Raw genomic sequence first — 22,091 nt, forward strand, 5'->3', positions numbered from 1 at the left:
TCGTCATCATCATTGTCTACGAGACAGAAAATATCGTGGAATATCATTCGAGATATAATTCGTCAGCATCATTCGGCAGCAGTATATACTGGTGGTTTCTTTTTGAACACGCTCTGTCACTGATATAAGTGAGTTTTTTTTACGCATCAAAAGCAAAAAGTAAGCAATGTGGTTGTTTACGTTTACACTTTGTTTACAACATGGCTGCCCTGTAAAAGACGATGGAGAACGGGAGCTCTTTCCGTTCTTCGCGTAACACTCTGAATAGCACGTAGTTTAAAACTTCTTCGCATAAAAGCAACGAAATCGCGTGCGGGTAAGATGCCGGCGCTGCTCGAAAGACCCAAGATGAGCCTGCAGATGTGGGCGGCTTTGAAAAGCCACATAATGCGCGAACGCGAGCGCAAGAAACAAGAACAAGAAGCTGACGAAGCAATCGAGAGGCTTCGGCGTGAGCAAGAACTGAAACGCAAACAGGATGCTATGACCCTCGAGGAAATAAAGGACCAGGTAAGGTTCTGTCGACTACCTTATCGACTTGACAGCAGTTTCGCTTAGAGAAATCTAAACCGTTACCCGTTATCAACAGACACCTCCCCTGTTCCCTTTAATCTCGTACTGATCTCGCACTAGCCGAAAGGCTGTTTCACGCTTACTGCATCGTAGAGTAAAAGCTGGCTGTGAAACTGAACGAGAGCGACGATTGTTATAAAAACCGGATGTGTTTACATTTGTGCAGCTTTTAGAAGTTACTTGCAATGCTTCCTTTGTGCTGTTTTTTTGTTTCTTACGGACCGTTTTTCTATATGGAGCTATTTTTCTGTGGGTGCATAATCTACGATTTTTTTTTTTTTAGCTGCAATCTCGCAGAGGTGCAGCATGTTAAAACGTAACTAAACCTTGAAAGTGGCCTTGAAATTCATCCTCTTCAAATTTCTTTCTTAATCCTTTTCATGCCCACCCAGTCAAAAAAAAACCATTGGAACCAATTGGACATTCCAATTGGAACTAAATGGACATTCCCATTGCTTCCAATTGGACTTCCCAATTGGTTCCAATTGTGTTTTTAGCCCCCGACCAATTGGATCCAACTGGACTAGCCAATTGGACCCATTAGGCCAGGCAGTTATTTCACCCAGAAAATATTCACAAAATATGTTACGTTCATTGAGAAAGGTAGCTAAATGTTTGAATAATATGCTCTAGGATCTTGGATAAATATTTCTACAACTTAACACATTGTAATGTGCAAAAACAAAAACTCATTTATGAGGACTGCAGGAAGACACTCTGCCTAGTGCCAATCAACATTTTTCTACGGAATTGAAATTAACATGCTTTTATGGAAATCAAACTCAACAGACACACATGCATCACACACAAGCAACACTGCACATTCAGGCATTAGTAGCATACATTAGCTCAATATGTACATCCAGAGAGCACACTTCTGCTCCAACTTACCGTATTTTCCGGTGTATAAGACGCACCCTTGTATAAGACGCACCCCCCATATATGCAGGCTGTCATTGAAAAAGTTGGTATATAAGACGCACCCGTGTATAAGACGCATCCCAATTTACCCAGTTAGGCTAGTGAGGCTTAATTAAACATGCTTGTGCGACCATTGCAAAATGCACCTTACCTGTGAGAAGGTCTTAAGCACCGCTAAGTGATCGAAAAAGGCAACACTCACGCCATACCCGCCCACGTTTTAGCAAAAAAAGAAAAAAAGAACGAAGGAACTCTCCTTATGTACATAAGAACATTTTATATTAACTTAAAACCTTGGAAGTATTCATCTTAAGATGCGCTATCAAAAAGCACGCCCATTTCTGGAGGCGACCCAGCTGAAACATTCTCTTCGCACTACGTGCGTACTACGTACACGGAGCAAACGAAGTTGCAAAGGGTGACTGAAAGAAACGCCGGCTTGTCTTGACAATGGCGAGAAACGCGATTGTCGCCATCTTTTGGCATTTCACATTATTTTTGCTTGGTGCCTGCGAGACGGCCGCGGGTTTATGATTCCGGAAGTCGGCATCCCCACCGTTTAATAATAAAGTTCACGTAATAAAGTTGCTCTCGGGGGTCCCCGTATTGAAGTATTAACCGTGTTAAAACCGCGTTATTGGTAGTGATGTTTTTTCGGTGAAAAAAGCTTGAACATGGACCTGAGTAATTTCTGAACTCGCAAAAAAAAACAGAAAAAGTCGCATATAAGACGCACCCTTGTATAGGACGCACCAGCAAGATTTTTGAAAAAAAGCCGCGTCTTATATACCGGAAAATACGGTATATACCCAATTTTTTGGGCTCTCATGCTGGGGCCAGTGACGCTTGCCCACTGAGCGCAGTTAATTAATTTAATTTCAGCTCCAGTGGTGGTGTAGGTGATGAGTACAATTTATTAGACTAAGCTGCTGATAGCTCTTATTGTAAGTACCATATTAGTTCTACCTTTTTCGTCAAACATGCAAACATTCATTGGATAAATTGGGTGCAGTTGGGCGGACCAATTGGATGCAATGGGTAAGACCAATTGGGCTCACCAATTGGAAACCCAAATGGTCCAATTGGATAGTCCAATTGGACCTTCCAATTGGAACACCATTCCAATTGGAAACCCAAATGGTCCAATTGGACAGTCCATTTGGACCAACCAATTGGAACACCATTCCAATTGGAACCAATTGGAAACTGCACTCGTCCAATTGGAACCCATTGGAAATCCAATTGGTTCCAATGGTTTTTTTGACTGGGGCAATTATCCCCGTTTTTGCCGGGCACTAGGTTGTGCAGCACAGTAAACATCCGGTAGTTTGCGTCCGCATATTAATAACAACAAGTCAGTTGCTTTTCTGAAAGTAAATGAACATTGTTAAGCAGATTTTGCTCATTTAGCTTAAGCTACAAAGATGGCCTTGCATGTAGTTGTTTTTTTTTTTAATTTCTCCCGCACAGGTTACTCAGTCTGAGAAAAAGCTCAAAGAGCTGAAAGATGAGAAACACCAGCTTTTTATGCAACTCAAGAAAGTCCTCCACGAAGACGACACTCGCCGTCGAGCACTAGACAAGGAAGCCAATGAAATGGCCGCCGCTCACGCAGCCGCCGCAAGTCAAGCCTATGCGAATCATCAGGCCTTGGGTATCGTGGGTGCTGGGGGGGGCCAAGCCCAGCCAGTCTACATCCAAAGCCTAGGGCGCGCTCCCGTCCTTTACAAGATGACCAGTCCGCAACCTAGCAGCACTGTTAGGACCCACTCAAACTCCCTGAAGCGACCCCTGTCACCGTCACCACCCCTGCCATCACACACACAGGCTGGCTACCCGTCTACCCAGTTCACTTACAAGGCACAGGTCACTGCGTACGGTCCCAAACTTGTCCCTTACCCAACTGTAGTCACTTCGGGCACCCAGCAAACGCCGGTCTACTATGCCGCTCACCACATCGTGCCAGGTGCCGACTCAACCGTGCCGACCATTTACAGTGCCGGCACATACGCATCGCAGTTCACTCCGCACCCAGCAACGGCTACGGAACTGACATTGAAGCAGCACGGAATTGTGGCCCCAACCTCCGTCTCATCATCGCAGGGGCAGGGCTACACGCACATCTCGCAGCAGGCTTTCCAAAAGCACCTGGAACATGGCAGCAATAAGGGAACCGCGTCGGCAGGCAGCAGTTACAGCGACGACAAGTTCTACGTCCAGACCAGTGTGATTCCGCGGGCTCCACTTTCCGGGTCACTCGTGACGGGGCAGCCAGTTGTGTCAGTGTCGCGCCAAGTGAATGGCGCATTTTCGGGACCGAGTGTTCAACGTCACCAGTACACTAGTCAGTCGGGAACACGGTTTTACTGAAGCCAAAGCACACCTCTTTTTTTTGTTTGCTTTCTTCTTTAAGGCACTGCGTTAGCACGTTTGTTTTATTCCTGCCTATATGTTACTTGACCGCATTGCGGGCAAGTCTTGCATTTTTGCAGTTTTTGTTAATTTTCTGCTGATTGTTGCAACTGTGCAAATTTCTGGAAACTTGGGGGGGGGGGGGGGTGTTGCATGTCTTGCATTTTTGCAGTTTTTGTTAATTTTCTGCTGATTGTTGCAACAGTGCAAATTTCTGAAAACTTGGGGGGGGGGTTGCATGTCTTGCATTTTTGCAGTTTTTGTTAATTTTCTGCTGATTGTTGCAACAGTGCAAATTTCCGGAAACTTGGGGGGGGTGGGGGGAGCGCATCTGTTTGCATGAAGCACAAGTTGTTATACAGTCACTTTTTCGTTTTTGTTAGTGATTATGTGTCACAGAAGTCATGTCGATGTTGAGTGCCATACGAGTTCTGTTGCATAATTTTGCTCCTATTTGCAACTATTAGTTCTTCATTCCATGCTGTGCCCTAGGGAATATATTGATTGGTACCACAGGCTTCTGGCTGTTGATTAGAGTTGTGTGTAAATGACTTGTGGGCAATTGAACTGTTATCTCAGTGAATTATAGACGATAGAAATCTTTTCCCACTGTTAAAAGGATTTGAAGCTATGGACATGCTTGCAGTTTCCAAGACGCATGAAGCAGTCGGCACATGATACGGTAGCTGCCCACAAATTAAGATGTGTTACTCTTTCTCAGCTTTCGTTGCTTGAATGCTCAGGTTATAATTTCCTCCACAACCTTCTCTCTTAAACTTCTTCAGTCTCTAATTAGGGCAGTGTTATTCGAAACAAGTTTTGTTATTGGTCTTGAAGATCAATTTTGGTGTGGTTGCAACCGGGTATGACGTCTTGAAGCATGCTTGAGTGTTGTAATGTTAGCGCAGTTTTCTTTTTTTTTTCTTCAGGCATATTTAAAATTGTGTTTGATGATCTCTTATAACAATATTGTCGGTAGCTTTGTTTTGCATGGAAAACCACAACCCGGTCCGCATGCAATAAAAGAAAATGTGGCACTGAACTTTTCATTGTCATAGCTGGCATGTCTTCTATGCAGCCTCACCTTTGACTGTGAGCCTAATCCCAACGTTTCTGCATTGAATAGACCATATGGTGTTACCAATTATGCAGCACTTTGCAATCTAACAACTGTTGCGTTGCTGTTGATTATGGGTTCAAACACTTATGTAGTCTAATTAGCCGACTCAACTGTATAGGCGGTTTTGCTGATTATTGCATTTGATGACACGGTGTTCAAATTGGTTATATATATATATACATACATACATACTTGTAGAAAAACAGCTTACACCGGTTTTGATGGTGGTGACCTTGTGTACGTGTCTGCAGTGTATATTGGACAGAAGCAAAATTTGCAACATATGAAGTACAGAATGAGCTAACGATGCATCTGTTAGATGCAACGGGTTAGATGTTTCTTGTTTGCTTCATGGGTGGGTTGGTGTTTGATTCGCATTCAATGCAAGCGCTATAGTAGTACTTGAGACAAATTATGGTGCTGTTGTCGAACATCAAATGCAATGCCAGACATAATACACAACTAAATTTAAATGCGAATGAGTCGGTGGATTGGGCTGCAAAAGTAATTATACCTGTATCTATTGGCAGTCAATGCCCTGTACAGCTGCAAGCTCAAGACGGGCAAATAAATTTGGCTCCTGTTGAATGGTGGACACTTGCCAATGTTCACATCGGCAGTCGTGTTGTAGAACTGCCATTTTGCAGGTTGTAGCTAATGGCCCTACTACCAAGTCATTGCATGCACTATATTGTAGCCTCCCCTTACTGTATAATATGCATATCCTCACATTGCTTCTTCCATGCTGTTCATGTATGCAACTTTAGCTGTTATATTTAACTCTTAACCTCTGATATGCAACTCATAAACATACATTTTGTGATCTGTTCTAAACACAGTTCTATGCAGATGGTACATCTACTTGGAAACCTTGCATTTTACCCTTATATAGTGGGATACAAGTTAAGTCTGCGGTGAAGCTCCGCCCACATTCAGGACCACTGCACAGAATTCCTCCACTACAACAAAGTAGTCCGTTGGTAAAACTTCTCTTGTTGCCTAAGCAAGAAGCTAACGACCAGATGCAATTATGAGTTCGAGAATTTTGATGCCTCTGGCTTCTATAACGCAGTCAAAACATTAAAAAGCTGATTCCATTTACTGTTGTGATTGTGGAGTAACACAGGACACCGCCGACCATGGCCCATTTTAGCCAACTGCTGATTTTTTTTTTTTTAATTTGTATCCTACTATAGCAGCTTGCATTACAGCCCAAAGCTACTGTATAAGAGTAGCTATCCCAAAGACGTGAAGTTTGTAGCGGTTACTGTGCTTTGCAACATAGTGTCATTTTTATCATATTTACATGCCATTTCTACTCTCTACTCATACAGGGAATGGAAATTTTGTGATGTAGGAGATGATCGGCCTGGTGACAAAACTCTGCTCAGTATTGCCCAATTGCTAGCTATAAGTTATGCCCATATGACGCACTCTTTGGCTCGTTCAGCAATGTGCATATGCAAAAAACTGTGCATTCAATCCTCACAAGATCCTGAGCGGAGCATGCAAGTGCAAAGCTTTTAGGCCGAACCGTTTCTCACCTTTTTTTTTCTTAATCTGTGCTCTAACCAAGTGCAAGCTGCTATGCAGCAGTGTCTAGACATTAGTAGACGCCTGCACAAACCTGTTTGCTAGAATTTTTTGTTCTTACTACTACTTGCATGACCCAAATTGTACTGCTCGCTTTTGAGCTGTTAAAGAGAATGCAAGAGTATATCTCATTCAGGCACAGTGAGCTGTGTAGAGGATGCGGCAGAAAGCAAGTTTGGTACGTTGCAATGCTATTGCAAATTTTGCTGGAATTACTATATCTTCTGTGCATTCTTTTACAGCCTTTGCTGTTCCAAATAAGGGCAGCAGAAGCTACTAACTAGACAGGCCATAGACAGGCCATCATCTGGCACGACTATAGGAAAAGTCAACATTGTGAGGCTGGTAAAAAGCATCTCCATTTTTATTATGTCGAGGAGCCTGCCTGTGCACAGGCCTTTACACATTGTCCTCATCCATAACGCATCATTAAATCGATAAGATAGAGTACCAGTTTAAAACAGCTGGCCACAAATTTGATGAGAGTGGTGTTACTTTATTGATTTTTATTGTTGTTGAGCTTCACAAATGGCTAAAATTATTGTTAGTCTCAATATTCAGCAGTGTATTTCCCAGCGCTCGATGATGGCAACCCACAGATATACGTACTGTGCTTCCTCGACCTCTAATAAGCATCCATTCTTTTGAAGCATTTGGATGACTCGAAAGTAAGAATGTAAGTGAATCCATAAGTATAAGTACAGCTTGATGAACCGCAGCACCGCATAGTCTAGGTTAAATATTAAAAAATGCTTACTCATGCAGCGACTCAAAGCTAAAAATCTTTGCGTCAGATTGTTGGACACACTTTGGCCACTTACGTTTACCTGTTGCTGTCTCTGGTGCCGCCGTTTGAAAAATAATATAAGGTCAGCACAGAACACTGGCAGATGACATGCAAATGTAAGACGTTATGTTTCCTGCACGGTCACAGGTGAAGCCTACATACAGTATTCAGATACTCTCTTGCTTTCTGTCCACGCGAGGTTCTTGCAGCAACAACACACCAGGTATGATCACGTGCCATTTGGGGAGACTTTCCCACCCCATTAATGCAGCTGGTCTCATCAACATCGCTCATGCTCTCAGTGTGCTTTGTTGTCGGGAGCGGTTGGGCGGGCGGTCCTATTTGAACCATGTATTTCTTGGACTTTTTTTGGTATAAAAAAAAAATAGGGTTCGACATGGTTTTCCTTTGTAAAATTTCTCGCTTGGAGCCGACCACCCTCCCCGTTAAATACACCCGTTTGATGCAGCACTGTAGTTGCAACAACACTGAAGCATTCTGGCATACCATTGCTACTAATTAATTTTTTACTACCGTTACCAGGGGCAGCAATGGCAGTGGCGTCATAACGGTGTGCTGAAGCTTTGTATTATCACCATCTATTCCCGTCATTAGCCTCATTGCTCTGCTACTCGCTGCCACCAGTTTCTGTACGCCTATCAGCAGAAAAAACCCATTCAGAGCCTCTATATCTATACACCATCATATATATATAATATATATACATAAATATACATATGTATACAAGGTTTTAGCACTGAGCATTTTGCCAAAGGAAAGTTGTGTCATTTTTTTATCCTGTCTTCTCCACCATTTCCTGCCCAGTTATGTTTTGTTGTATATTTATATTGTCAAAATAAAGAGAGGAACCCTCTGTGGCTGTTCTTTACTCTGCCTGCATCACCATCATCTCAAGGCATTGCATGATGTTGCTTCAGGGCCGTGCACAACTATAAGGATTACTACAAAGGCATCACACAATTGATTCCAGTATTGCGGTAATTGTTAAGTGTCGCCTGTTGTCAGCTCTGCTCTAAATAGTCGCGCACAGGTCTTGCAATGGTGCAAACTTTATGTATGTATAAGGATGGGGGGTAGCTTACAACAGGCAGTGTTAATATGGCAAAGTGCCGAAGATCGCTGTGCCTGACCATCACCTGTAATAAGGAACTGTTTGCCAAGATCAAAAAAGGTAAATAGCATTCTCACGGCACTGAACTTCGCGCTAACCCCCCCCCGCAGACACGATGAAGATCGCTTCCACTTCAGCAAGACCCTTGGTCATGTGCAGTAGTGTCCACAAGGACTGAAAGTGTTTCATGACCGCTTGTTTTAGAAAACACTGAGTATCTCGTAGCACCGTCATTGTAAGGAGTCTTATGTACAAGTCTATCGGCATCTTATTAAGATGCCAGCATTGTAAGAATGCATTAAACAATTTCTTCTAACAATATGGTAGACAAGAACCAAAATTTTCTAATGGTTACCACAGTTCCTTTACCGCATGTGCAACTCATCCATGAGGGACCTTGGACCACGAGGTGTCTCTAAACTGTTTTTCTATCGTGACGTCCAGTCTGAGCAGGCATATCTCATGTTGCAGTTTCTACAGGCACGGCAATGCTTATAGTTTTCACTGCCTCGTTATTTCCCCAGTGCCAATCCCAGTGACACTGTGGTTTCCACCATGTTTATCTGACTTGTATTTCACTTGGGACACAAGCTGTCGGATTGTTAACGGTTGTACAAATCTCATTGAATTTAATTCAGACATGGACTGCCAAAAACCATTTGTGAGAAACAATTGCATTTGGTGAAAACCTGCACAAAGGTCGTCAAGACTAAAGCTGCGCAACAATGCTTATTCGTGCATGCTATCGGAAGTGTCGGAAGCAGAGCTGCTCCACAATCGTAAGGGTCTGCGTGCCTTCTTCCATTGTGTGATTCGATAGTGCTGGAGCTCCTTCCCATGTGGCATCACATGTGATGAGCACAGAGTTTCAGTAAAGTGTAGTTTCGGCGCAGTGGAAGAACAGAAACACAGAAATGCAAAGCTAATGAAAGCACACATTGGCAAGACACCTTCAAAGAAGGAAGAAAACTGCAACAAAGCAATCACTGTTACAAGTATGCAGCTAAGTGGTTGATATATGCGGCCAATAGCCACCGCAGGCTGAACTCTGAAAACGGAAGTGCAGTCAAACCTCGATAACGAACACGGATATTACGAATTATTGGCTATATCGAACTCTTCGTAAATATTTTTGACTAATTCATGCGATTTCTACTTTATATGTCGAACGCGGTTGGCCACGAAATGGGTATATCGAACTCCCCGGCGCCAAACTGTGCCCGTTCGGATGGCAGGCGGCAGGCTTCGCCGCACTGCACAAGTGACTGGTGGTGGTGCACCACGCGTTCGCACCAAGGTTTGCGCTTGCATCTCGCCAACAGCGGCGTGTAGGGTTGCAGTCCGGCAGCCAACACGCGTTCGCGCCTCTGGCATCCGTCGACAGCGCCATGGCAAAAACCGTTTGTGAAAAACAATTGCATTTGGTGAAAACCTGCACTATGGTCGTCAAGACCTGAGCTCATGTAGGCTGTCGCGGAGGTGGTGAACACGGCGGCAGCTTTCGCTCTGACGTACCGCTTTCCACGCGACATGACTGTAATGCGGGGAAGCCACAGTAACCGGCGCTCAACTTGTGCTTGCGGTGCTGTGCGGGGGAGCCAACCTAACTGGCGCTCGGTTTTTTGTGGTTTTCGGAATAGGAATAGCCGCGAGCGTCTTCGAAACGCCACCAAAATCTGGGAAAACATCTATCTGCTTCTCTTGTAAGGATCGCCAGGATCGCTGTCCTTTCAATGACTAAATTGCGCCGTTATTGCGTGCGTTTCGAACGAAATTTTATATTACGAATTTCGGCTATAGCAAACTGTTTTACGATTTTTTACTAGTTCGCTATAACGAGGTTGCACTGTAAGCCTTCAATTGTCAACACGCCTGCTGTTTGCACATGCGTCAGCAAAGCGCGGATAACAATGTAACCTGCAGTTCAGGTCTGAAGTCGAATATCTGGACCCTCTTGTCAAGCAGGTCGTACCATCATACGTCAACACGGTACTACTTAGGCAGCCCATCCAAATTCACCAAAGCATGGGTGGTTCTGCACCAACCTTGCAGCGCCCCAATAAAAGAGATTCTGATGATGCCAGACTTACATGCACATTTGGTGAAACTCCAGGTGCAGCCGAAAAGAACAGTTTTGCTGCATTTAAAAAAAATAAACACGTCAGACACTTACATTTGTATAGTAGGAACAAACGCCCTGCCACCTTCACGGCTTATGTAGTCACAATTACAAACACACAAGCGAAAAAAACTAGAAACTACACAAAGAAACGAAACGACGGAAGTATGGGGTACACAGGACAGTGCTGACCTGTATCCTTTCTTCCTTCACACTGTTCGTCATGCAAGTTTGATTTGATTTATTTCTACAAACAAGGAAGCACAAGGTTGAGTGGTAAGTTCATCAACCTATCCAAGTATCTTTGCTACTGCAATGCCTTTATACGAAAGTCTCTTAGTGTAATCTTTGATCCGCATCCTACTATAGCCCCAACGAGACAAGGAAGGACAAGGTACATAGCAAAATAGGCTTTATTGAGCGCTACTCATCATCATCGCTTTCTGTACCGGAGGAATCACTCTCTTCGTAGACTACGCTTGGCCGGTTGGTGTTGACAAAGAGGTCGTCTTCATCATCATCATCGCTTTCTGTACCGGAAGAATCACTCTCTTCGTAGACGACGCTTGGCCGGTTTGTGTTGACAAAGAGGTCGTCTTCATCGCTGTCTTTCGGGCTGGCGTTGTTCCCATCGCCTTTGCCGCTGTCATTGTCAAAGGCCTTTGGCCTAAAAGCAATCACAAAAAATGAGTAAATAAATAAATAAGGAGAAGCAGGGTTGATTCACTTGTTACAATGAAAAATGTTCCAGAACAGCAAGTGCCTGCATGTCACAGATCTTGAGTTATAGTGTTTTGAAGTTGCCACTTCAGAAACGGCACGAAATGCTATTCCAGTTTTTAAAGTGTAAACTTCAAAACTTTAAAACTCAAGTCCTATGAGAGGGAGGATGATAATTTTACACATTCTTAGATTTCAAGAAAAATGAATGACTTTACTCTTGAGGGATACTGGTAAACTGCCATTCATGATCTGGCAGAACCCCATTCTTATTCTAGTCCAATTCTATTCCTCTCTAGGTGGTGCAGTTTTAAGTGCTGGTACAGTCTTTGTCAAAAGTAACCAGGCTCCATGGTTTGCTTCTCATTGGTATAACAGAGCCCTCCCGGCTTCCCTAAAGATCACAAAGTTCTTTCAAGGTGAGAACAGAGGTTCTTCTTACCATACAGAGATTTAGAGCTTGAGGGCTGGCATAATAGCTTTAATATACGACTGAGAAGAAAAACATGCAGCCTGGTTACTTTTGACAAAGACTGTACTATTACTGATTAACATTTTGCATTTTCCCAACTGATGATGATGTCACAGTTTCAACGGTTCGTGAGTTTTGTAATGACACCGCTTTTTCGTTGATGAGCCACATAATGCTTTCGCATTAATAAAGAACATGCTGCTTTCATGACAGTGATTAAAGGTTAGCCTGATTAGAAATCTGACAACAACCCTGGATTTAATCTGGCAATGAGTACTCTGCCCAGACTGCAAGACATGAGGCAGTTAGCACTCTGAACTTCATGACAGTGATTAAAGGTTAGCCTGATTAGAAATCTGACAACAACCCTGGATTTAATCTGGCAATGAGTATTCTGCCCAGACTGCAAGACATGAGGCAGTTAGCACTCTGAACTAAAGATGAAATAAAATTTAGGGAGACGTACCAGAGGCCCTCTTCCTTTATGTATTTTATCTGGTCACGGTACAGGATGCGCTGGATCTCCGCCTTGACCTTGTCACCTTCCTCAATGGGTTCAACGATGACAAAGTCACCTGCAGAGAAAGCATTCATTTTCAATCAGACGTGAAAGGACTGATAGCACGAACACAACTTAGCATCCACCACTACAGGTAACTGTTTGCAGATTAGTCCACTCTACTTCAGGAAGAGATCACGTGTCAAGAGATCATACGCGACACATCACAGAGGTCATGCGTAGCAGCAAACTATCTGCAGTGCAATGACAGAAGGGAAGAAATTAGAAATTAATGGACGAAGCACAATTTTATGTTCCAACTAATAAGAATGAGTTTGGCTAGTGGGTTGCTGCCACTTCGCGTCATGCGCACGAGTCCACAAATAATGGTTTGGTTTGGTTTATGGTGTTTAACGTCCCAAAGCGACCAAGGCTATGAGAGACGCCGTAGTGGAGGGCTCCGGGAATTTCGACCACCTGGGGTTCTTTAACGTGCACTGACATCGCACAGTACACGGGCTTCTAGAAATTCTCCTCCAAAGAAATTCAACCGCCGCGGCCGGGATCGAGCCCGCGTCTTTCGGGTCAGCAGCCGAGCACCATAACCACTGAGCCACCGCGGCGGCGAGTCCACAAATAATGATAGGACAGAAGAAAGGATCCACATCTGACAAAAAAAAAAAATACTCTACAAGTGGTTCAGTTGATGCATGTCCTGGCTTCTGTTCCTATTTTATTTATTTATTTTTTCACTGGCAAACACAAGGCATAGTATAATTACAAACTTGTAAAAAAAACAAAAAAAAAACTGAGGACCAAGCACTTTATGCAGCCGGCATTTATTGTGCTGACCCAGTGGCATTTATCGACAAACAGCTACTTCACAGATTTGAAACTCAGTTCACTTTAATACTTTGTGTGGCAACTACAGTTCACTTAATGTACTACACTGACCCTGGAAACGAGACACGAAAAGAGCTTTTCCGTGTGAAAGCACTACTTAACGAGGTCTAACCGGCTCACCGAGTTTGTTATGAAGCTTGACCTTGATGGTGACCTTAGCCAAACCTAGCCCATGCATGAATAACATATTAAATAAAATAAATATAAATAGGGCGCTGAAACCATGGTGGGGCGAACAGATCAGCTTCGCTGACCACTGCACGACAGCGCTATGCAATCGGTGCAGCCGATCACGTCCTCGTGTTAAACTGCAACACAATCTCTCGCTGTGCATTGCACATCGTCGCCCTCATCCAACTATTACTACTACCGAACTAATATCGTTGCCAGACATACGAACGACTCAGCAAAGCAAAAACATAGCTAACCAGGCTAATCCTGCGCTTTTGCACATCTACTCAGTTTAACGTAACTCGGTTTAACTACGCCAACCCCCATCCTTTTTTCTTTCTTCGCAAACACGAATCTAAGCAAGTCATATTGGTGTGACCAGATGTGCACTTACCTCGCTTGATCCATATATTCTTTCTGAACTTCACCGGCATGCTCACGAGGTAAGTAGTGCCTGAGGGGTCTGCAACCTGATGGAGGTTATTTCCTCGGCCACTAAGCACCTGAAACAACAACAACAAAGGCATTTAAGACACAACAGCAGGACGAGAGCAAGAAGCACTGCGATAAGTTATGTAGGCGAGCACCACGGTGGCTTCGGTCTAAGTTTGCTACACTCACTTGCAGCTTGTTACTTCAGCTGCCCATGCAAAGTATAACAAAACACCTTCCTTGGCCCTGTGATGCCCCGCATATCGCACATAATAAGGATGGTAAAAGTGAGAATTTTTTTTATTTAAGCTTGCAGGCTTGCACCACTTCCTCACATTACTGCAGAAACGACCTCTTCCAGGCATATTCATCAAAAGCAAGGTTTAACTGCTAGCCATCAGCGACGCAGGATGGAAGTAATTTACAACAAAAGCCAACTCCACTGGCAGAACTGCCTTGACTTTCTATTACCACATTGCTGCACTTGGCAGGTGATGGAACAGTTTTGAATTTCGATACCAATTTCTTGTATGCACCTCACTATTTTGTGTGAAGATTTTGACTCAGAAATCACCACAATTTGCGCATTTTTAATATTTGCATTACTGTATTTCTTCATAAAGCTAGCAGAATTTTTCCATTTTTGCGATGTGTGGACTACTGTTGTTAAAATATTGGAAGTTCACTGCTTCCAGTATTTGCATTGAATGGGAATTACAAGGTTAATAGCTTCATCTACTTCACTGGATAAAACAATTTATGCACCAGAAAGTGTGCAGAAAGTCACTGTTGCCAGACGACAGGGACAGGGGATCGTCTACCTTGGCTTCTGCACCCAGTTTCCTCCAAGTGCTTCCTGTTCTCATATAACCCAGAAGGCGCTGCCCCTCTTTCGGATTCGGATATGTGGCTTTCCCTTTGTATCAGGCGCCTGTTGCCGGCAAAATCGGCCACTTCCGGTTCTAAACCGGTTTTACTACTGTGGAGTGCTCCCCTTCGCCTTCCCCGATTCGAGACGCCTGGGGGATGGGAGTCTTTCGCTGGGCCGGCACAAAAGAACCCAAGGTGGTTCTTCCAGGACCCAGCAACTTCGCGGTGGGGGGAATGCCTTGTGAGTCATATGAGATTAACAGCAACTACTTCCAGGAAATGGACCTCTCCCAACCTATGTGCTGTACTTGGAAGAAGAAAGGCTGCAAGGCATCTGGAAATCGGGGAATAAAGGCGGAAGGGGAGTGCTCCCCACAGTAGGACAACATGACTCACAGCCTTAACCCCCCTGCCCCACGCCTTTCACATGACAGCTTTTGTTCATTTGACCACCTGCTCCCTACCCTCAACCAGACAGGCAAATCTGTCAAGATGTTTAGCTTTCAGACTCCGTTTCCTGTGCGAATGCGGGGATGGGGACTTCGCGGACCAGTGACGTCAAGAACGCCCTCCCCTTCTTGTGGCCTGCACTGCTGAAGCTGGGTGCTGAAACACCAAAATGGTTGGTTTGGTAACGTCCCAAAGCGACTAAGGCTATGAGAGACGCCGTAGTGGAGGGCTCCGGAAATTTCGACCACCTGGGGTTCTTTAACGTGCACTGACATCGCACAGTACACGGGCCTCGAATTTTTCCTCCAAAGAAATTCAGCCGCAGCGGCCGGGATCGAACCCGCGTCTTTCGGGCCAGCAGCCGAGCACCATAGCCACTGAGCCACCGCGGCGGCGACCGAAAAAAAAAAAAAAAAATGGTGCCCATGACTTCAAGTGAATGCGTTTCAACAGCAACTTTTTGCTACAGCTTTTAGATCATTGGTCAACCGCGATCAGAGAAATTGTAGTACCAACTGATGACCTCAATTTTTCTGTGCGTGTGCGCGGACAACCGACTCGCTGAAAAATGACAGAATTTGATGAACTCCAACAGTTTTTCACTACTGCTGCTATCGCGCAGGTTTAAATGCTTCATCGCGTACAGGTCATCTGTGTGAAGTAGGAACTGCACTACATGCTACCAATATTCCTTCGTTCCCAAAACATCAGCAGAGTTGAATGCCCCACCTGCTACACATGCACCTGACGTAAACTCGAGTGACATTACGTGCGAACCCTTTTAACTCCTAAACGGTTCAATGAACGAGCCAACGAGGGACAAATGCACTAACCCGGACAATCTGTTGGTTCTCCTTGGGAAGCACGTACTCTTCGAGAACCTCCTTGGTCACGTGCTTGATCTTGGTTGTCTGCGACATGCTGCTTGGAATTGCCGCTCGGGAGACGGAAGGAATGCAAACTCTGGCTCTCCTTGTCTGTGGGACGAGTACGTGGTAGTCGCAGCGCTAGGTCGAGGACTGCTTGTGGGCCACGTTGATCAGGGTGTCACCAAGCACGGGGTTGCGACCGCTTGAAATTAGGCCGGAATGCGCACCGTTGACGGGTCTGGACCGCTTGCACTCAATCAGGACGATCACCCGAAAACACGAGATCACACAGGAAAAGGGGCGAGACTCCTACGTGCATAGCTCCAAGGAGAAATGTGTGTGTTTTGGGGAGGTTGCGGTTTTTATAACCGCGCACATGCAGTCCGCCATCTTGACTGTTTGTGATTGAGCGCGCGTCAACGAGAGTAAAAAGAAGAAATGCACTTTATTAAGTGCCGCATCCCACCGTTTCTTATTATTTTTAAATTAAAATATTTTAATTATGTATTTAAATACAACAAGTTTTAAATAGTTGTATTATTAGAAGTTGATTGAACTTTAATGCATTGCTGTCGAGAGTTTCAGATTCGCAACTGTCGCAACTTTGGCATCCGTCTGATGTATTCAAAAACGTTTTGAATTGCGTTGATTCGGTAGCCCAGCCCGGTGCTACTGGTGGAAGGCGTTGCGTGTGGCGTCCGCTAAAAACTACTGAGAGGACATTCCAAAGATTTTCAGACTTCAGGACCAGACAGGTAAGGCGTGTACACTACTTCGGTTACTGGCTTGCTTTGTTTGCTAATGCATCCCGGCTAACGATGTTCTGCGGCTGTCCGGTAGTAACGGTTTTTCAACTGTTCTGTGAACAGTTGAGTTTTAACTTTTGTCAGCGTTTAGACATCTGTCACGCTACTTTGGCTAAATATACAACGTTTAGGAGTAGAATAGCCCTTTTGTCGTGGTAAAAGAGGTCTCGCAACTTGTGTCCCGTGTGTGTGTGTCAGTTCCTCGGCCTTGCACAGGAATTTCCGATTGCATTGTCATTGCGTTACGTCGAGAGTTGGCGGTTCACAATATTGAGAATTACGAACGGTCACATGCGTGATGTTTTCTGAACTTGTTTGAATGGGCGGGCCGTGCTGAGGCCGTTGCTGCCCCCATGCTTGCATGTCAATGACCGATATACGATGCCGCCTAATATGGGAAAGAAAAACATTTGCCGAGCTGGTCGAAATGGGCGACAGGTGTCTTTGACGGCGTGACGTGTACGGCTGCTTCGGCGTGTGAACGGCACCGAGTGTATTATAACGAGTACGTTGTTGATACAATGTTACGGGGCAAACATGAATAACTCACGAATAAAATGAGTCATAGCTGTCCCGAACCACTCCTGCGACTCCTAAAGCAAATCAGCTGCGGACTTCATGACCAGAAATCGTTATGTCAGTAAGGTTATTTCTTCAAAAGACACAAATTTTAAGTTCTCTCTCACCATTGCACATAATTTTGTGTGTGAACACTGGTGTACAAAATGCTGCTGGCAAAATTGCGTCGGTGCAATCATTAAAGGATTAATAATTGCATGAAATAAGCGAATAAGCAACTGGCTGTCTCAACTGTGTTATCCATTAGAATCGTAAACCTTAAAGGAGTCTAGCCCACCGTAGTGCTTTGTAGCCGCACTGGTCTCGCAAGAAAATGACATTTGCTTTTTCTTCTTTTATTCATGCAGAACATCCAGCCATGTCGTCCACATCCCAAAAGCACCGCAATTTCGTCTCTGAGCCAATGGGAGAAAAGGCAGTCACCGACCTTGCTGGGATCGGAGAGGTCCTTGGCAAGCGGCTGGAACAGAAGGGCTTTGATAAAGTGAGACAACTACTTCTGTGGCATTTCTGTACAGTTTGTCCACCGCAGTGGTTAAGGTCCTTAACTGCTGTCCCAAAAGACGTGGGTTCGATCCCAGCCGCGGCAGTTGAATTTCGATGGAGGTGAAACTTCAGAGGCCCGTGTTCTGTGCGATGTCAGTGCACGTTTAAGAACCCGTGGTCTAAATTTCCGGAGCCCGTCACTACAACGTCGATGTCTCTCATAGCCTGAGTCGCTTTGAGACATCAAACCCCATAAACCAACTTCTGTACAGTTTTGCAGTTCAGGGTTCAAATTTTGCCTCGGGGAAAGTAGGAGCCTGGGGCCTCATTTGCACATTTTTTGCAGTGTGGTGCGTTTTCTGCAACAAGACTCTCACACTCGTGTTGTTCTTCTGATGGCTTTATCACTTTTTGTTGCTTGCCAGAGTCCGATTGCTCCTTCAACAGTAGGATTGGGATACTCTGCTAGTTGTGGCAGCACATTTGCAGCTTGTTGCATTGTCAGTTGGGGGCTGTGTAGAAGTACTTGCAGTTCTCAGCAAGTTAATTCTTGGAGTGTTTCTTGTTGAGTGTGCTGCCTGTAGCTTAGTGTAAAGTCTTTTCTGGTTGTTTAAGAAAGCTCGGGATCAGGCTGGTTTGTGTTCTTCAATATCTTGGGGGTTGTTTTGAAGCTAGAGGAGGCTATAGTTAGATACAACTCAAGAAAGAAGCAGCAGGTACCCTGCAATGGAAACTCTGCACCTACATGGTTAATGACATGTGTCGGTGTTTGTGTTACAGACACCAGTTTTATGAGTTTTATGTGCGTCTACTCACCGCGATGCGAGTGCCAGCCAGTGTGGTGTGTGTGGTGTGTGTGTGTGTAGACATCACCCGTGAAACTCATTGTATTATGCCATCATCAGCCTTCATTCGCACTTTCCTTTTCCTCCTCTTCCCTTTCCCCTGTGTGGAGTAGCAGGCCAGGGCCATGTTACCACCGGCCGACCTCTCCTCCTTTCCCTCATTAAAATTCCTTTCTCTCTCTCTCTGCAGCTAATGGCGTCAACCCGATTTTCATGACGCCGAGGTTATTCCCCATTCATCTGCCACCCCCTGAGATTTCACTCTAGCAAGTCTAAGGGGATCGGTCACTCGAGAGAAGGTAGAATCAGTCCACATCATGAGCTGGAGGGGCTCCTTTAACACTTCAATTACTGCGGAAAAATGCACGGTTTGGAGTGTACTGAAACAAATTTTTTTTTGCAAGAAGTGACTAACCCAGTGTATATTGCAATGCATGAAACTGTAGCTTATTAGTTGTGTGTGCAAAGGTACTTGAACATTTATTTGTCATATATGCCAAAAATGTGAAAAAAAGTATACAGCAAAAAAAAAAAAAATTTACTGACTGCACTAAGCCAGAACTTGATTGGAGGAAAACAAGAATATAAAAATTGTTGCTCATGTTTGTAGCTGTCACTCTTCCAAGCTTCAGCTCTGAGGAAAAATTATTGCACTTTCCATGGCCAGTCAAGTCAGTGGTCGTCACTGTGAAAAGCAGTCAGGTGAAGATGTGAAGCAGATAGACTTGACAGGCACTGCACATAACATTTGATCTTTGTTTTCTGATAGCAGAGCTTGCAGTTCCTTCTTCTTTTTCAATTTTTTTTTTCCGGTCGGTGACGAATGGATTCTATGGGAGGATTGGGGACGTGGCCTTCTTTTACCTTATCATACCTGAAGATTTGTTGAATGAGCTGCTTCCTGAAAGCCAGCTTATCTAATCTGGCATTTTGGGCAAGCTCTGGAACATCAGGATGGATGAAGTTTCATTGATGTGGTTGAAAAGCCGGGACACTTTCCAAGTCTTGCCAGTAGATGCTGCCGCCACTCAATCCTCCTGGTCTGCTACGTGCAAAAAACAAGCGAAGCGAGAAACGCATTTTGGAATGATTTTTTATGGCAGAAGGCCAGAATAGGTGATTCCTGTATTCCGATAGAGATATAGTCGCGGCGGGTCAGCAATTCCCATGTATTTGATGGTTCCAATGAACTTCAGCATCTCTAACAGATCCACCTCTTCCCATGAGTCGTCAAGACGAGAGTATGTTTGCCTGTCCAAAATCTTCATCCATGCATACTTATTAGTGTTTTCGCACAAAGTATTCGCCGCCTCCACCGTGAAGAACATCGAGAGGTCGAGCGAATCTCTGAGCGCCGCTCCGCAGCGATGCGCCAATATGGACACCTGGCTGTCGTGTTGGTTGAAAACGTGACCTTGAACAGTACTTCAGCGTATATGTGCAGTACAGTCTGGACCACCTCTAAATGTTTCGTGTGGCTTATTTGGAACTTCTTTTGAGAAGCCGAAACATCAAGTGATTTGAAAAGCTACAAAGATTATGCCTGAAGTGCTGTTTCTGTAGCTTTTTTTTTTTTGGTAACAAACAAATCTATCCAAACCTGGTGGTTAATGCTGGTCTTTCCCCTATGGCACTGAGGTGGTTGGCATGTAGCAGCAATTCTGGGTTGTTTTTTTTTCGACGTCCATAAATTTCACTCAAACTTTCACGGTAGGGTCCCGGAGTCTTCTGGTCCTTTGTGGCAAATTTCTGAGCCAGGGGGACGTTTTGTCTTGGGCAGTACGATTTGAAATTTTCCTGTTTCCTGGCCTCGATTGGAGTGATCTGGGTAACCTTGGATATGTTTATGTTGGATATATTTGCTCTGCATTTGATGAAGGCAACAATTTCGAGCTTGTTTTTAACGAGGCAGCGTTGGAGCGAGTGTTCGGAGCAAAAGTCGCGTGCGTTGTCACACTAATACACTAATTCAGGATTGGTTGAGAGGGTGGTGACATCACACATTAAGCTAATGAAAATGATTAAAACTGGAGATAAATTGATTATGAGGTTGTAGAACGACTGAAATAAGGATATAAAGTAAATTATGCTGAAAAGAAAATTGGTGTTGCAAGCTGGGCTGTGAGTCACACCACCCCTAGGCCATGAAGCCGCATTCATTCGACTTGGTAGACCTCTTGTGTCATGTAGTGTATCGCATGTTCTGGTATGCCTACTGATGCATGCTAAAGAGTGTAATTGGAAAGTGGTACTAAAAGAACCATTTACACTGTCATGTCATACCCTTAAGCCAAAGCTTAAGTGTCCCTGTAATTTTTGGCCATTTCAGAAAAATATTGAACGGAGCACTCATTTACTGTCACCACTTTTGCCATTCAACATGCACACTAGAAGTTCAGTGACAGTACCTGTGATGTTATTTGTTGGTCTATCGGGACATCTTTATTATCATCAAGAGCAAGTTTTGATTTCTTGGTATTTTTTTTTTGTTCATTATTTCAAAAACTTCATTGCAGGCGGGGGATAAACTGAAAATGGTCTAAATTCCCCTGTAGTTACCCTTTAATGGGAAAGTTTTTCAGGCACTGCTGTCAAAGCCATAGTATCCCAACTAATGGAAGTACCATTATCACCCATTGCTGTTTCAGGCCTTTGTTGTCCTCGGTCAGTTCCTGGTCCTGAAGAAGAACAAGGACATCTTCGTCGACTGGATGAAGGACATTTGTGGCGCCAACAACAAGCAGGCAACTGACTGCTACCAGTGTTTATACGACTGGTGTGATGAGTTCCTGTGAACTTTAGTAGATGCTTTCAGCAGTGAGCTGGACTTGTAAATACCAAGGGGACTTTCTTGGTCTGTTCAAAATTCAGCCTGCCTCTCATTTATGCCGTCTTAATTTCTGCAGGTGTTTTTATCTTGCGCGCATTTTATTTCTGCAATAAACATTTTATGTCTTTTGCCATTGAGATGTGCATGTTTCCTTCAGATCCACACGTTTCCTTATCCAACCACATTTCATGCAAGTTCCTTGCATTACTCCCAGCAATTATTAAGCAGTTAGCCAAACACGTGGTTGTTGGTACCAGTGAGCGTTTTGCATTTAAAAGTGCACTTCGCTCCTGAGTAAAGGAATAACACAATAGACGGTACGAATACTTGCAAAACCCCATGCGAATAATCAATGTATGGGGCACACTGTTCATGGCGCTGTAGGTCCAAACATTTTGACTGAATGTACAGTCTTGACATGAGCTGCATATAAAATGTGGCGGTTCTCTTCAAAGTCCAGCAACCTCACCTTTTACTGCCGACTGTCTCAAGTCCCTGATGC

The 22,091-nt window shown here is 44.3% G+C and overlaps 3 protein-coding genes across 3 annotated transcripts; 2 read left to right on the forward strand and 1 right to left on the reverse strand.

The window, feature by feature from the left end:
* Positions 1 to 181: 181 nt before the first annotated feature.
* LOC149332200 (uncharacterized) lies at positions 182 to 8,280 on the forward strand. The gene is made up of 2 exons (XM_089557127.1): positions 182 to 510; positions 2,965 to 8,280. The coding sequence occupies exons 1-2, from the start codon at positions 322 to 324 to the stop codon at positions 3,862 to 3,864; spliced, it is 1,089 nt and encodes a 362-aa protein (XP_089413253.1). The 5' UTR covers positions 182 to 321; the 3' UTR covers positions 3,865 to 8,280.
* A 2,772-nt stretch (positions 8,281 to 11,052) lies between these two features.
* Positions 11,053 to 16,441, reverse strand: LOC149332201 (putative RNA-binding protein EIF1AD). Its single transcript, XM_089557130.1, has 4 exons — positions 16,008 to 16,441; positions 13,817 to 13,925; positions 12,316 to 12,424; positions 11,053 to 11,324 (listed from the first exon to the last, which is right to left on the reverse strand). Exons 1-4 carry the CDS (start codon positions 16,092 to 16,094, stop codon positions 11,081 to 11,083), a joined length of 549 nt encoding a protein of 182 aa, XP_089413256.1. The 5' UTR covers positions 16,095 to 16,441; the 3' UTR covers positions 11,053 to 11,080.
* A 186-nt stretch (positions 16,442 to 16,627) lies between these two features.
* Positions 16,628 to 21,726, forward strand: LOC149332202 (barrier-to-autointegration factor-like). The gene is made up of 3 exons (XM_089555711.1): positions 16,628 to 16,798; positions 17,776 to 17,912; positions 21,408 to 21,726. The coding sequence occupies exons 2-3, from the start codon at positions 17,787 to 17,789 to the stop codon at positions 21,552 to 21,554; spliced, it is 273 nt and encodes a 90-aa protein (XP_089411837.1). The 5' UTR covers positions 16,628 to 16,798; positions 17,776 to 17,786; the 3' UTR covers positions 21,555 to 21,726.
* Positions 21,727 to 22,091: the final 365 nt, after the last annotated feature.

Source organism: Amblyomma mixtum, chromosome 8, assembly GCF_055824585.1.
Source record: "Amblyomma mixtum isolate Tamu chromosome 8, ASM5582458v1, whole genome shotgun sequence".
Classification (NCBI taxonomy): domain Eukaryota; kingdom Metazoa; phylum Arthropoda; class Arachnida; order Ixodida; family Ixodidae; genus Amblyomma; species Amblyomma mixtum.

Bases quoted from the DNA above. Each gene is read 5' to 3' on its own strand.
- LOC149332201 (XM_089557130.1), bottom strand. From the start codon at position 16,094: ATGTCGCAGACAACCAAGATCAAGCACGTGACCAAGGAGGTTCTCGAA. The intron at 13,926-16,007 runs GTTAGTGCATTT...TTGTTGTTTCAG, and splicing joins AGAACCAACAGATTGTCCGG to GTGCTTAGTGGCCGAGGAAA. The intron at 12,425-13,816 runs GTAAGTGCACAT...CTTTCTCTGCAG, and splicing joins GAATATATGGATCAAGCGAG to GTGACTTTGTCATCGTTGAA.
- LOC149332202 (XM_089555711.1), top strand. From the start codon at position 17,787: ATGTCGTCCACATCCCAAAAGCACCGCAATTTCGTCTCTGAGCCAATG. The intron at 17,913-21,407 runs GTGAGACAACTA...TTGCTGTTTCAG, and splicing joins AACAGAAGGGCTTTGATAAA to GCCTTTGTTGTCCTCGGTCA.
- LOC149332200 (XM_089557127.1), top strand. From the start codon at position 322: ATGCCGGCGCTGCTCGAAAGACCCAAGATGAGCCTGCAGATGTGGGCG. The intron at 511-2,964 runs GTAAGGTTCTGT...TCTCCCGCACAG, and splicing joins TCGAGGAAATAAAGGACCAG to GTTACTCAGTCTGAGAAAAA.